We start from the raw sequence: 14951 nt of genomic DNA, 5'->3' as shown, positions 1-14951 counted from the left end.
TCAACATAGCTTCACAGTGGTAGATCATCGCGAGCTCCCATACAACACATCGCTTGGGCAGGCATTATCATGTGTATGTTATAGAGAGTGCCCTAGACTGTGTGGATAACATATACATGAGATAACTGGAGCAGCATGGCAGCATTACAATAGCTTTCAGCGTCCTGGGTTAGGGAAGGAAAAACTGACTAGGGTTTCTGCTCCTGATTATTATTCAGCGATCCCCTGCTGGACATTTTACTGTCAACTGTACAGTGGAACAACAATAACAGCTACTAGTTTTGCATTTATATAGCGCCGTTAACAGAAACGTCCCAAGGTGCTTCACAAACATGAGTATGCGAGCGGTGTAGTCACTGGGTGAAGCCAGCACTGGATGGCCATAATGTCCTCCTCAAATCAGATAGCGTGCCAATCGATGCTCGTTATCAAGGCTCACACGTGAATAACGGTCAACTTGGGCATGGAACCATCCCCCAGTACAAAAAGAAAAAAGACTTGCATTTATATAGCACCTTTCACGACCTCAGGACGTCCCGAGGTAAGGCAATCAAAGCCTTCAGGTGAGATGGGGAGAAAATTCTATGGATCCGAGGCAGCTGTTTCTGTTTCTCACAAGGGGTGCTGATTCCTTGACCCACCTCGACCTGTAACTGAACAAATCTGGGCAACGCACCCTACCTTCCCCTTCCCCCTTTTATCCCCCTTCTCTCTCTCTCTCCTCTCTGGAGATTCCCCACCTCCCTGCGCGAGATAGAAAAGAAAGACTTGCATTTATATAGCGCCTTTTAAAAAAAACTGAATTCTAATTCTCAAACTGCGATGGTGGGGATTTGAACTGTCGCTCTATGGATTATTGTCCAATTGTAAAAAGAAAAAAAGACTTGCATTTATATAGCGCCTTTCACGACCTCAGGATGTTCCAAAGCGCTTTACAGCCAATGCAGTACTTTTGAAGTGTAGTCACTGTTGTAATGAAGGAAACGCGGCAGCCAATTTGTGCACAGCAAGCTCCCACAAATAGCAATGTGATAATGACCAGATAATCTGTTTTTGTTATGTTTATTGAGGGATAAATATTAGACAGGACACCGGGGATAACTCCCCTGCTCTTCTTCGAAATAGCACCATGGGATCTTTTATGTCCACCTGAGAGAGCAAACGGGGCCTTGGTAAAATGTCTCATCCGAAAGACGGCGTCTCTGACAGTGCAGCACTCCCTCAGTACTGCACCGGGAGTGTCAGCCTAGATTTATGTGCTCAATGTAGTGTCCGTGTGTTGATAAAGACACTGAAGACAGGAGTTGGTTCATAGGTATTTACTAAGCAAAGTCTGGGGGGGGGGGGTTCTAACGGATATACACAATATACAGGCTTATATAGCCCGAGTGGCAATTACCGGCATTACAGCACACCTGGGGCTCTTAAAGGCACATACACTACAATTCCTCCCCTTTTAGATAACCAGTACATCATATTTTAAGTAATTATTAATTACATGTTATAAGCGAAATAATATACATTGCTGTAGTTAATTAATTATAAGTCAGTCTCTCAGGAGGCTTCCTGACTCGGTCCGGATAACGCCTCGGGGGTGTAGTAGTTTCTGGTGGTGTAGTAGGTTCTTCTGGCAAGGCTGATTCGGCTTGAATGCCAGTGTCGGGTTCATCGGGTTCCAGTATCACCGGATCGGAGGTAGATATGGGTATCTCTACTTCATCGTTAGATGTATAGAGTTGTGGTGTAGGTTGTCCCTTTTCGGATGACTTTATGATTTGCTCAGCATGGCGCCTTATTATGCTTTCTCCGATGTCCACGGTATACATCAGTGGTCCTAGTCGTGTGCAGATAGTTCCAGGCTGCCATTTCTCGGTACGGTAGTCCCGAGCCAAAACTTGTTGACCTATCTGGAAGGTTCTAGTTGGCCTTTCATTCATGCCTTGAAACTGCCGGTTCTCCATGTCTCTTCTGATGTTGGGCTTGACCAAATCCAGCCGGCATCTTAGGTTTCTATTGAAGAACATCATGGCGGGAGTTTGGTTGGTAACCATATGTGTTGCATTCCTGTATGCGAATAAGAAGTTATCCACCTTGTGCTGAAGTTTTATGTCTTCATTACCCATGGCCTTTATGGCCTTCTTGAAGGTCTGGACAAACCTTTCAGCCAATCCATTGGTGGCGGGATGGTATGGGGCGGACGTGTAGTGCTTAACCCCATTGTTTTTTAAGAACTTTCTGAATTCTTCGGACACAAATTGCGGTCCATTATCAGAACAGATCTGTTCCGGCAGCCCATTCCTGGCAAATATGGTCCTTAATACTGTGATGGTTTTTTCCGTGGTGGTGGAGGACATCTTTATTACCTCCGGCCACTTGGGGTGTGCATCAACCGCGATTAAGAACATTGAGTCCATAAATGGACCAGCAAAGTCGATGTGTACCCTTTGCCAGGGAGATGAGGGCCACTCCCATGGATGTAGAGGGGCTTGTGGTGGAGCGTTTTGGACCTTCTGGCATCCTAGGCAGCTCTTGGTCATTTCTTCGATGTCTCCATCGATACCTGGCCACCATACAAACGCCCTGGCTAGGTTCTTCATTTTCACTCCACCCAGATGCCCCTCGTGAAGCTCCTTTAGCACTTTATCCTGGAGTTTGGGTGTAATCACCACTCTGGATCCACACATCAAGGTTCCTCGGCACACTGACAGCTGTTCTCTTCTTTGCGAGAATGCTGGCAACAGTGGTTCGCCATGTGCTGGCCATCCCTTCACTGTTAAATCGTAGACCCGTGAAAGAGTCGGGTCATTTCTCGTTTCCCTTTCAATGGCAGAATTTGTTACTGGTAGACATTCCACGATGGTAGAGTGGAACATCTCCATTGGGTCTACTGTAGGTGCCTCTTCTACCGTTGGCAACGGTAGGCGCGATAAACCGTCAGCATTCCCGTGCTGTTTTGACCCTTTGTATTCTATGTTGTATTGGTGTGCCCCTAGAAAAAGGGACCACCTCTGTAGCCTTTGCGCTGTCATAATGGGAACACCCTTTTTAGGGTTGAATATGGAGATGAGGGGTTGATGGTCAGTCAACAAGGTAAATTTTTGTCCGTGTAGGTAATGGTTGAATTTCTTTACTCCCCATACCAGGCTGAGTGCTTCCCTGTCGATTTGGGCATAGTTACGCTCAGCTGAGTTCAATGAGCATGACGCAAAAGCTATCGGCCGTTCCGAGCCATCAGGGAATTTATGCGATAATACTGCTCCTATGCCGTAAGGGGATGCATCGCACGCCAGTCTGATTGGCAGTGATGGGTTGTAATGAGCCAAAACTTCTTTGGATGTGATTAAGTCTTTGCATTTATGGAAGGCACGTTTGCAGTCTTCGCTCCATTTCCAAATTACTCCTGTTTGTAGCAGTTCATTAAGAGGGTGTAGAAGAGTTGATAAGTTCGGTAAAAATTTATGATAGTAATTTATTAATCCCAGGAACGACCTTAATTGTGAAACATTTTCAGGTGCTGGGGCTTTTATGACCACTTCAATTTTTTCAGGTGACTTATGCAACCCTTCCTTATTTATTATGTGGCCACAATATGATATTTGATTTCGGAAAAATTCGCACTTGGGGCGATTTGCTCGTAGGCCCCGTTCTCTCAGCCTAGTGAGCACCTGCTCTAAATTGGCAAGGTGCTCGTTGTCGTTTTCTCCTGTTACAAGGATGTCGTCTAGGTAGCATTGAGTCCCCGGAATCCCTTGGAGGACTTGCTCCATAGCTCTTTGCCAGATAGCTGGAGCGGATGCTACTCCGAAAACCAGTCGATTGTACTGGTACAGACCTTTGTGTGTATTTATCGTGAGATATTTTTTAGAGGCTTCTTCAACCTCCATCTGTAGATATGCCTGTGCCAAGTCAATTTTGGTGAAACGTTTCCCTCGGATAGTGAGGCGAAAATATCTTCTATCCTCGGAAGAGGATACTGTACCGTGTGAAGGACCGGGTTTACAGTCACCTTGAAGTCTCCACAGATGCGAATTTTTCTCTGTTCTTCAGATTTATCATTCTTCAATGCTTTCTTCATGACTGGGACGATGGGTGTTGCCCACTCGCTCCAATCTATTTTAGATAATACGCCTGCCTTTTCCAAATTCTCCAGCTCTGCCTCGACTGCTGGACGAATTGCGTATGGTACTGGCCTTGCCTTAAAAAACTTGGGAATTGCTGCATCTTCCACTTTTATTGAGGCGGTGATGCCTTTCAAGGTTCCTAGTTTCTCTTGAAACACTTCCTTGGCGTTGGCCAAGATGTCTTTTAATCGTTCAGGTATGACGTCATCATCATTTTTTTCCTTACTGGTCACCGTCAGTGCCTGAATGGAGTGCCAGTCTAAACGTATTTTTCTGATCCATTCACGTCCCAACAGCGGTGGACCACCATCTTGTAGAACGTATAAATACAACTTCTGTATTTCCTTGCCGTTGTATACAACAGGCACCCTTATTTTTCCTTTGGGGTATAATTTCTGCCCCGTATATGTTTTCAAGATAATGGATGTGTCTTTTAAAGGTATATGTGGAAATAGCCACTCGTAATCCCGTCGATTTATGACGGCCAGAGCTGATCCTGTATCTAGCTCCATTTTAACTGGGGACCCTGCTATTGTGAGGGTAACCCAAATGGTCTGGTAATCTTCTTTGGCAATTACATTATGTAATTTGAGAGAGCTTAGTCTCTTGTTCCCGGAGTCGCTATCGCTCCTCTGGTCTTCGGAGCTACTGTCCGTCATCATTTGTACCTTTCTGTGCTTTTCCTTATTGATTCTTTTCCTGTTAGTGGATTTTTTGTTTTCAGATCGGCACACATGTGGAATGTGTCCCATCTTTCCGCATTGCCTGCATGCTTTGTCCTTGAACCAGCAGTCCCTCTGGTCATGGGTGGATCTGCGGCAGCGAAAACATCTCTCGAAACCCCGTGTCATTTCATGGGTGCCGAAGTCCTGTGGCCTTTGCTGTATCTCTGCAGCTCCTATTGCACTGAAAGCCTTGTCCAGTGTTAAATTTTTCTCAGAAAATAGCTTTTTTTGTGTTTCTACACTTAGGGGATCGCAGACGAATTTGTCTCGCAGAGAGTCTGCCAGTCCTGCCTCGAATTGGCAGTGTAGGGTATCAACAATCTCCTTAAAATTCTTGTCCATCGGTTCGGCTGGAGTGATTAAGTTTCGTAACAGCTTGTATGTCTTTGCGCCCATTAGATCCAGAAGTACTGAAGCTTTTTTCTCATCTTCTATTCCATTTGCGGTGCAATATACCTCCACTCTTTCCACATATGTGGTCCAATCCTCTATCTCGTTATCAAAAGCATCAATATTGCCAGACTTAGGCATCTTAGAAAAGATATGGCGCTTCCCGCGCTTTTCTTTCTTTTCTGTAGAAAAGATATGGTGCTTCCCGCACTTTCCCGCCGCTGCTGCCGATGACAACGCTGTTTACTGCGGTTTCCGTTCTTTTTTCTTTACTGTTAGAGGCTCGTTCCCGCTGGAGTTTCTCTCCAGGTCTGAATGCTGACCTGCTTGCCGCGCCGCCGTCTCCTACACTACACTCAAGTCTCTGGAGCGGGCCTTGAACCCACAACCTTCTGACTCAGTGGCGAGGGCGCTACCCACTGAGCTGACACTTAGTCCAGTAATAGATTGGACAGGCTGCCACTGGCCCTCTGAGCTTAGCCTGGGCAACATTAACCATCTGACCTGTCCCCACCCTCCCAACCACCTTATAGAATGGATACCCAAGTGTCTCCTAATACTTTATTCCACCCTTCCCACTGAAAGAAGAAACAAGCTGAAAAGTTGGTGGATTCTCAGTGCTGAGAGAAACTTCCTTAGACCAAGCAGAAATTAAGTATCAGCCCTTACCTGAGGTTGAGATGGTGTTGCATTGAATCTGAATGGTTCCGCAGTTCTGTGACATAAATAAACAATTTTAAATGATAGCGCACAATTAAAACTCAAGAGCCTCCGCCTCCATAAGGAAATGTGAACAAGATTCTAGGTTGTTTCTGCCTTCTGTGGCCATTTGGATTGAGATTAAACTTCTTCTTCTGACTGAGCAAGTTGCTGGAAGGGTAGAAGCAGCGAATCAGGAATATCAGAGTCAGGAGCCGAGCCCTTGACTCAGTACCAGACAGTGGCTGTTTTACGGCGCCAGTGATTCTTGTCACCACATCCAATACTATATGAGTTTTCCACTCAAAACACAAGTTATTATTTTCTGATGTTTCCACAGAAGCCTAATTAGAAGGATTCTAATGTCTGTGGCAAACAAGTAATATCCAAGTACAGGTCGGGAGACAAATTCAGATGGAAAAAGCCATTCAGCCCATTCCATCTTATTCTACTGACAAGGTCCTTCCTCCTTATTCGCCTCAATCTATCACCACTAGAGGCACAGTGAATCATGGAGTGGAACCCCTTTTTCATCTCCTTGCTCCAAAGAACCATTTAGTAGATATATATCTGATAAGAACAGATGCTACGCTTAGAAGAAAGGCCAAGAATTTTTTAGCTATTAAAGGAGGAGAAAAGGGCCTGCTGGCAGCGCCCAATGCGGAGTAGAAAATGACCTCCCAGGAACACTGCCTCCCCACTGATTGTAGTATCATCCAAGTTGCCGCCCATCATCTCTGCCTCTTTCCCTCAGCTCACCCTTTCGTCCTCCCCCCAGCTCCTCCCTCTTCTCCCCTCTGCCATTCATGTTGTCCTCACCACCTTCGCCTCCCTTGCTCCCCGCTTTCATGCTCCTTCTTTCCCACATCCTCTTCCCTTTCTCCTCCGACCCTTTCCTTCTCCAGCCCCACTTCATCTCCGGTCCTCACTCACCCCCTCTCTTCCTCATTTTTCCGTCTCCTTTTCATCTCCACCTCCCCTTGCCCCTGCCCTCCTTTTGCCCCTTCCCCTCCCCTCTCCCCCTCTCTCCACCTCCCTCTTCAATCTTTTTCCTCTTCTCTCCCTCCCCTCTTCTCTCCCTCCCCTCCCATGTGCCTCATTTCCTCTCTCCCACCTCAGTTGAGTTATCTCCCCAACCTCTAACTCTGCTTGGTCTTAACAGTCAAAGGTTGAGTCACAACACCTTTATGCTTGATGGAGACCATTTGTGTGATAAGAACCTGCTGGTGACATGGGCCTCAGAACCTTACTTGGAGAAGCAGAAACCAGTGAGGATGATGGGGTTGACTCTATCACTGTGTCATTTTCACCCACCTTAGGACGAAGTGCTCAATGCGTTTCACATACAGTTGGACTGAGGCGTTTTTTTCGGACAGTGTCGAGACATCCACATAGAAGTATTGCATCTGCGATTCGCTCTTAACCACTGGTTGACAAAGCGTGCGACTCACGCCCTGGTAGATGTATTTCCTCTGATAACTAGAGAGAGAGGAGCGAGATTATATTGAGCTTTAACAGCACAGTAAAATCTATAGCGAGCAGTACAATAATCCTAGAGAAAGGTTCGATCTGTGAGCTTCACTAATCAACCATCTAAAGAGAGTACTGTAAACCTTTCCTCCTTTCCTGGGAGTGCTTAGGGACATTTCAAAAGGCGCTGGACATGTTCTGCTATCGCACCCAAGTGGCCATTCTTTATGTGTGAGCCTATATAGTGAACGTCTGTGACCGCGGGGAAGATCACAACTGAGCCTAGTCCTGAACTCACCCAGACACATTTCACAACAGGGTTTAATGGATTTTTTTTTAATTCATTCAGGGAATGTCGGCATCGCTGGCAAGGCCAGCATTTATTGCCCATCCCTAATTGCCCTTGAGAAGGTGGTGGTGAGCCGCCTTCTTGGACCGCTGCAGTCCGTGTGGTGAAGGTACTCCCACAGTGCTGTTAGGGAGGGAGTTCCAGGATTTTGACCCAGCGACGATGAAGGAACAGCCGATATATTTCCAAGTCAGGATGGTGTGTGACTTGGAGGGGAACTTGGAGGTGGCGGTGTTCCCATGCGCCTGCTGCCCTTGTCCTTCTAGGTGGAAGAGGTCGCGGGTTTGGGAGGTGCTGCCGAAGAAGCCTTGGCGAGTTGTTGCAGGGCATCTTGCATAGCAATCAGGAGATAGAGCGCTGTTCATTGAACAGGCTGAGGCACTTTTCTATAGAAAAGAGAAGGCTGAGGGGGTGGCCTGACAGAGATCTTTAAGGGTTTAATAGGGTAGACAACAACAACAACAACACTTGTATTTATATAGCGCCTTTAACATAGTAAAACATCCCAAGGCGCTTCACAGGAGTATTATAAGACAAAAAATTTGACACCGAGCCACATAAGGAGAAATTAGGGCAGATGACCAAAAGCTTGGTCAAAGAGGTAGGTTTTAAGGAGCCGAATGGCCAGTTTCTGTGCTGTACATTCTATGTAATTCTACGTCACCCTTAAGACTGGCTGACTTAGCACAAACTTGGAACCGAGCCCTGGACTTTCATGGTCTGTATGGCGCACTTGCCAAATGAGCAGGAGCATTTTGAATATGGTTAAGGATTGTGTGTGAGGTTAACATTTACACTGCTCAGAACCCACTCTTATTGAACTTTGCTGAATATGGCAGTGGCTCTCATTCATCCCCACATGATCCCAGTGGCAGGACTGAACAAACTGCACTTTGTGAAACATTAGCCTGCAGCACATTACACAGGTTATTTATAAACTATCAGCACGCTGCACCAACAGGACTAGCAGCAGGCAATTCCTGCTGAATGGGTTTAGGTAAGGGCTGAGGGGAAGGAAAGGCCCATTAATCTGCTAATGGATGGTACGCCCATAAAGTTCTACAATATAACAAGGAAACACAGCGTTAAACAGAGAAATAAGAGGGAATGGAATTAAAGACATTTAAACAGCTGGAGAGGTTCAGCTGGTAAAACTGATTGTACAGGTTTTCAAACAGGGCTCCCAGGACTCTCGGGGGTTTGTGAAAGGATCCTAGTGATTTGATGCAGGTGTACAAGATTATGACGGGCTTGGATAGGCTAGACGGGGAAAGGCTGTTCCCACTAGTTGATGGTACAAGGACTAGGGGACGCAGATTTAAGGTTTTGGGCAACAGGTACGGGGGGGGACATGAGAAAAACATTTTTACGCAGCGAGTGGTGATGACCTGGAATTCACTGCCGAGGGAAGTGGTGGAAGCGGAGACACTCAATGTTTTCAAGGGGGAGACTGGATAGGCACTTGAGGGAAATAAACTTGCAGGGCTACGGGGATAGAGCGGGGGAGTGGGACTGACTGGATTGCCCTACAGAGAGCCGGCACGGACTCAATAGGCCGAATGGCCTCCTTCTGTGCCGTTATGACTCTATGGGCTAGAAATTCAGTTGGCGCCGCGCCAGGGCTTTAGCGCCGGAAATTTAGCGCCGGCGCTAAGTCCCCCTGCGCGCGCCAAAAATTCAGTAGCGCCGCGCCCAAACGGCTGCTGGCGCTACAGGAGGGTGTCAGCGCCTCGAAATGGGCGCTGACTGCCGCATTGTGGCGCAATTCCGGTGCTGCGGCACCCGATGCGGTGCGGCAGGCTGGGGAAGTGCAGGCCTCCTCCTTCAGTTAAGGAGGAGCTGCCTGCACCCGCCCGCTGGCCGTTGAAATCTTGAAAAAAATGAGCCCGGCACCTCGGAGAAGTGCCGGGCTCGCAGGCCAGACGCATCTGTTCCGCGGGGGGGGGGGTGGAGGAGTCCGGGGAGGGAGCTGCGGGCAGGCGGCTGGCGGGAAAGCGGCCGGCCGCCGCGCGACCTTAATGCGCCGGCGCTAACTCGCGTAGGACTCTGCTGAAACATCGTTAGTTGCGGCTGCCACGGGCGAGGCGGCCGCAACTCAATTTCGGCGTTGGGGCCCGTCACCACGGCAACCGGGACGCTGCGCACACCGATGACGTCATCGGTGCCGGCGCAGCGCAACCGGTCTAACGCTGATGGCAGGGCCCCACTGAATTTACAAACCGGCCATAACTCCGGCGCTAGGCCCTCTAGCGCCTCAAATGGGGCGCTAACCCTACTGAATTTTCAGCCCTATGACTCTAGTGGTCCTTGCGGTCCATCGGATTTATGTATTGGATGAGTGAACAGTATTTCTGTTTCCTGCAATGGAGTTGACGTCGGAGATCAGCCATGACCTTACTGAATGGCGGAGCAGGCTCGAGGGGTCCTATGGCCTACTCCTGCTCCTATTTCTTATGTTCTTATCATAGCACTGCTTTCTTTTTTTTGTAGCTGATGTGATTTACAGGGTGTCTCCCCCACACAGATACTATTGAAATTCACTGCTATAAGAATACAATAACAATTTGCATTTTTATAGCATCTTTAATGTACTAATGTAGTACAGTAACGTAGTGAAACAGGCACATTATCAGAAGAAAATTTGACACCGAGCCACATAAGGACAGAACGCTGTCTGATTGGTGGAATACATCAAGACCTTTTTCTGACCACTGTGATTGGCTATATTGCCTCCCAGCTCACTGACTTCAAGTCTGTCGTCCTGGTTTTTTTCAATTCCCTCCACGGCCTCACTACGCTTTATCCGAATGATGATCTCCTCTCATACATCGCAGCCCACAACCCTCCTCTGCTCCATCCCTCCTCTGCTCCATCCCTCCTCTGCTCCATCCCTCCTCAGCCCACAACCCTCCTCTGCTCCATCCCTCCTCTGCTCCATCCCTCCTCTGCTCCATCCCTCCTCAGCCCACAACCCTCCTCTGCTCCATCCCTCCTCAGCCCACAACCCTCCTCTGCTCCATCCCTCCTCTGCTCCATCCCTCCTCTGCTCGAACTCCTCTCGTTCCTCTCCACAATCCGAGGCGAATTTTTCAGTCACTGGTCCTCCTGCTCTCGGCAGCTCTGAATATTTGGCCTTGCTGCTGCCATTTATTCTTCCTTTAAAAAAGTTTCTTAAAAAACCCTCTCTTCAACTGTACGCTCGCTTCCCTCACCTTGTAAAGCACTCAAGACATTCCTGTGCATAAGGGGCACCAAAAAAAACGTATGTTGAGACTGAACCAGCTGAAATTTTGAGCAAAGTGGAGCATAGTTAAGGACACATTAATGATGTCATGTATTCCACCAGAGCCAGAGTGGGGCTGCACAAATTTTCCAACACCTGGCTAGCAAGTTCAAAAGTACTGTTAAAATTGAATTGAATAGCAGTTGCCAAACTCAGGATCTAGTTCTGATGAAAGGTCATCGATCTGAAATGTTAACTCTCTTTCTCTCTCACTCCACAGATGCTGCCCGACCTGCTGAGTGTTCCCAGCATTTTCAGTTTTTTTATTTCAGGATCCAGCATGCTCGGGATTTAACTAACCAGTAGACCTGTGCCTCTGAAAGTGGTGACTCTCGGGAGGTTTTTTTGATCTGTTATGTTTTTTTTTAAATTTCTGGCAACACAAGCCTGGGTCAATGCTACCTTTATCTGGGCAGTCGCAAGTCAACTACAGGTCAATTCCTGCAGCAGAATGAGACTAACCCAGACATACACCGACCTCCCCTCTCCACTGTGTGAGTAGGGCATGTAGCAGTGATTCCTGTTGGCCATCAGTGCAAATATTATGCCAGCTAAATAACAACCACCAGAGGCTTTATTGACCAAGATTTTTGGCTATCTGTCCTAATATCTCCTTATGTGGCTCGGTGTCAAATTTTGTCCAATAATCACTCCTGTGAAGCACCCTGGGACGTTTCTATTACGTTAAAGGCGCTATATAAATGCGAGTCGTTGTTGTTGAGTGGAACTCAACGAGTTCAGAATCCTGGGGGCAAGCCCTCGTTCTGCCATCAGTCCATCGTGCAGCAGAACATGTCTCTCAGCTGCACAAACCAAAAACAACAGCAAGGTCTGGGTGTAAAGCCTTGCCCCTGCTCGAACAGTGGGGGAGTGGGGGGGGGGGGGGTTGGTTTGCCGTTCTCTGCCAAAGATTGGGCTCACTTGTGGCTCAAACCTTGAGCTTGCCCGAATTACTGGTTAACACTTATGACTGAGAATTTATGCGCCTGTTGAAAAGTGACGTTGGGACAACGCAACACAGGTTCAAACCACAAAGAGATCCATTCAGGACTGCTGTCAGGAAGTTCAACTTCACACTAAGAATAAGCAACACCTAGAATAAACTTCTGGGTAGGATATTGGAAGGAGGGGGCAATCGGCAGAGGGAGGGGCTGATCGAGAAAGCGGAGCGCGGGGGGGAAGTGATCAGGACAGGGAGGGGCAATCAGGAGGGGGTGCGATCGGGAGGGGGCGCGATCGGGAGGGGACCAAGCGAGAGTCGGCAACGGTCTTCTGCACTGCAGTGCAGCTGGGAGTGACACCCTTGCTCCTTCGGCTCCACGTTCAGGTCAGTATGTTGTTAACAAACTTACCTTTTTGGTGGCAGTCCCTTTAAGGACCCCCGGTGAGGCCACACCTAGACCTGGCCAGCTGCCATTTAGGGCAGGCCAATTTTGCAAAGGGGACCGCAAACATTTAGGACTGAAATGAGGAGGAATTTCTTCACCCAGAGAGTGGTGAACCTGTGGAATTCTCTGCCACAGAGGGCGGTGGAGGCCAGTTCATTAAATATATTCAAGAAAGAGTTGGATATATTTCTTGAGGCTAAAGGGATCAAAGGATATGGGGAAAAGGCAGGGACAGGGTACTGAATTGGATGATCAGCCATGATCACATTGAATGGCGGAGCAGGCTCGAAGGGCTGAATGGCCTACTCCTGCTCCTATCTTCTATGTAACAGTGGTTAGGACGCTAATTGGCATAAGCAAAGGGCCCAATGCCTCTTTCAGGCTCGGGCCCCGGACACCTCCTTTTCTACCTTTACCAATATGGCGGGCAGCGTGCTTCCGGTGCAGAATGTCGTGCGCGTGCCTCCTGCCATATTGGACGCTTAGGTGCTCGTTTTGCGCCTGAAAAATGGGCACGCCGCCAATGTATTTCTAGGCCATCAGGTCCTGATGGGAATGTGATCAACAGTATTGCTGCATAGACAAATAACTCGAGATGTTTTCCAGTTAAGAGAGCCGCAAGATCACCGATTTGGTTTTCACAGAAAAATGGACTTAATTACCGAATCTGATCCCCAAAACACTAAAAACCCCAGTACCCATGTGCATGGATTTGATTTATTCGGTCACCAGTGATCCCAAGAATCAGTTAACCTGGTATGGGAATAACGCCATCTTACACTTACAAAGTGGACCTTACATAGAAAGCTGCTTATCCGTGAGGTGAATAACACGGGAGGAGAGACTGGAAACCTTAAGGGGTGGGGCAGGATTACAGTTAAAGAAATAGATTTTTAAACTGATTTCTGAAGGAAGTGGTAAGACAAAGTGGTTTAGGCAGAGTTTCAGAGGAAGGGGCATAGTGACTGAAGTGCCTGATATATCTCGGACAACCAGCATCATCTACCATGAGAAGCGCTGGGCTAGTTTTAGGAGTCCACGATCAAGGCAGGAAGCTTTGTCCACCGGGAACACATTGGTCGGAAAACTGTAGACAGTGAGCGCCCAAATTTCTGATATTTGCTCCCAGCTGGTGAGGCTCCATGCTGGGAGCATGCACTCATAAGTTACCCCCTAGAATTTAAGGCCCAAAATTTGTGGTCAGCCACGAAGCGAAGGCGTTTGCTTCTGTCCCCGAACTACGCTCCGCATAAGGATCCCGCGATCCCTGCGTCGAGAACTTCGGGTTTTCCGACCTGCAATTCAATTCAACTGAACTTAGTGGGGATTCCCTTGTGCGAGCTGCTGTGACGTCAATAGGCTGTCTAAGCAGCCAATCAAACAGCAGAATTCTCCCAGACAGCGGACAAGGAATTGGGTGAACTCTTAAAACTTTTTTAAAGTTAGAGAGACAAAAAGAAAGATTGGGGCCTCTCACATGGGGAAAAGGCAAACCTGAAATAAAGATGGACAAACTTGAAAATAAATGTTTTTTTAATGTTTTTGAAAAGTGTCTTAAAATTTTTTAATTTTTATTAAAATGGACAAATTTCACACTGCACAAAATTAAAAATTAGTTTTCCGGGTCCTTTGTTTAGCAGTCAATATGCAGTTAAAACCCCAGTTACACTGAATCCCTTTGCGTCTAACTTTTAGTGGGGAACTTAACAGCGTAATTACTGCGGAAGAGCTGAAGTTTTCGTCAGTTTCAGTGATTTATGAGATTTCACTGATTGCCGGCTCTGTGGGGGCCACAGCGCAGCCTGTTTCAGAGCCGTCATTGACAGACCGCAACTTCGGGATTTCCGCCTGCGCCAAATCCCGAAGTTGCGGTCAGTTTCAGTTCGCGGTCATCCCGACCACAAACTCCGGGCCATTGTAAATGTTATTCTAATTCCAGATACAAACAGACAATGACGAACCATGACAAAGCAGACTGCTTGATCGGCACCCCATCCGTCGGCTTAAATGGCCACTCCCTCCACCATCGGCGCACCGTGGCTGCAGTGTCCACTATTCACAGCATGCACTGCAACAACTTGTCAGGGCACCTTTGGTAGAGCCTCCCAAACCAGCAACTTCCACCACTTAGAAGGACAAGGGCAGCAGGTGCATGGGAGCACAAAGAGTCTGCAAAGGGATATAGATAGACTAAGTGAGTGGACAGTAAGGTGGCAGATGGAGTATAATGTGGGGAAATGAGAGTGACGTAAGAAAACTACTCGGCACTTGGTCTAAGCGTTAAACAAAGCTTTAATCAACTGTTTTACAACATGGAGGTCTAGTTGTGTCCTTCACTAGTTCCTGTTAAGAATGTCCTGCGCAAGCTGGGCCCGTGCCCGAGTATTTATACTCTCCCTGGGCAGCGCCACCCGCAGGCTGCTCAGTATTATTTCATCAGTCTTTCTTTCAGGAATGACTGATTCATGTCAGTGAGGTTATTCACTTTGGTAGGAAGAATAGAAAAAAACAGAATATATTTTAAAT

General features: G+C 47.6%; 1 protein-coding gene across 4 annotated transcripts in view; it reads right to left on the bottom strand.

Annotated features, from left to right (window-relative positions):
* The window catches only part of sidt2 (SID1 transmembrane family, member 2), a 108914-nt gene that overhangs the window by 71962 nt on the left and 22001 nt on the right, over nucleotides 1–14951 (bottom strand). For all 4 annotated transcript variants that reach the window (XM_085967861.1, XM_085967862.1, XM_085967864.1 and 1 more), the window contains exons 3-4: nucleotides 7250–7414; nucleotides 5906–5951 (exon numbers count right to left, since the gene is read on the bottom strand). In XM_085967861.1, the coding sequence (XP_085823987.1) occupies nucleotides 5906–5951; nucleotides 7250–7414 (211 nt within the window). The remainder of the gene's footprint in view (nucleotides 1–5905; nucleotides 5952–7249; nucleotides 7415–14951) is intronic.

Source organism: Somniosus microcephalus, chromosome 26 (assembly GCF_052327205.1).
Source record: "Somniosus microcephalus isolate GS21.2 chromosome 26, FLI_Smic_1.0, whole genome shotgun sequence".
NCBI classification, from domain to species: domain Eukaryota; kingdom Metazoa; phylum Chordata; class Chondrichthyes; order Squaliformes; family Somniosidae; genus Somniosus; species Somniosus microcephalus.
This window is presented reverse-complemented; position numbering and strand designations above follow the sequence as displayed.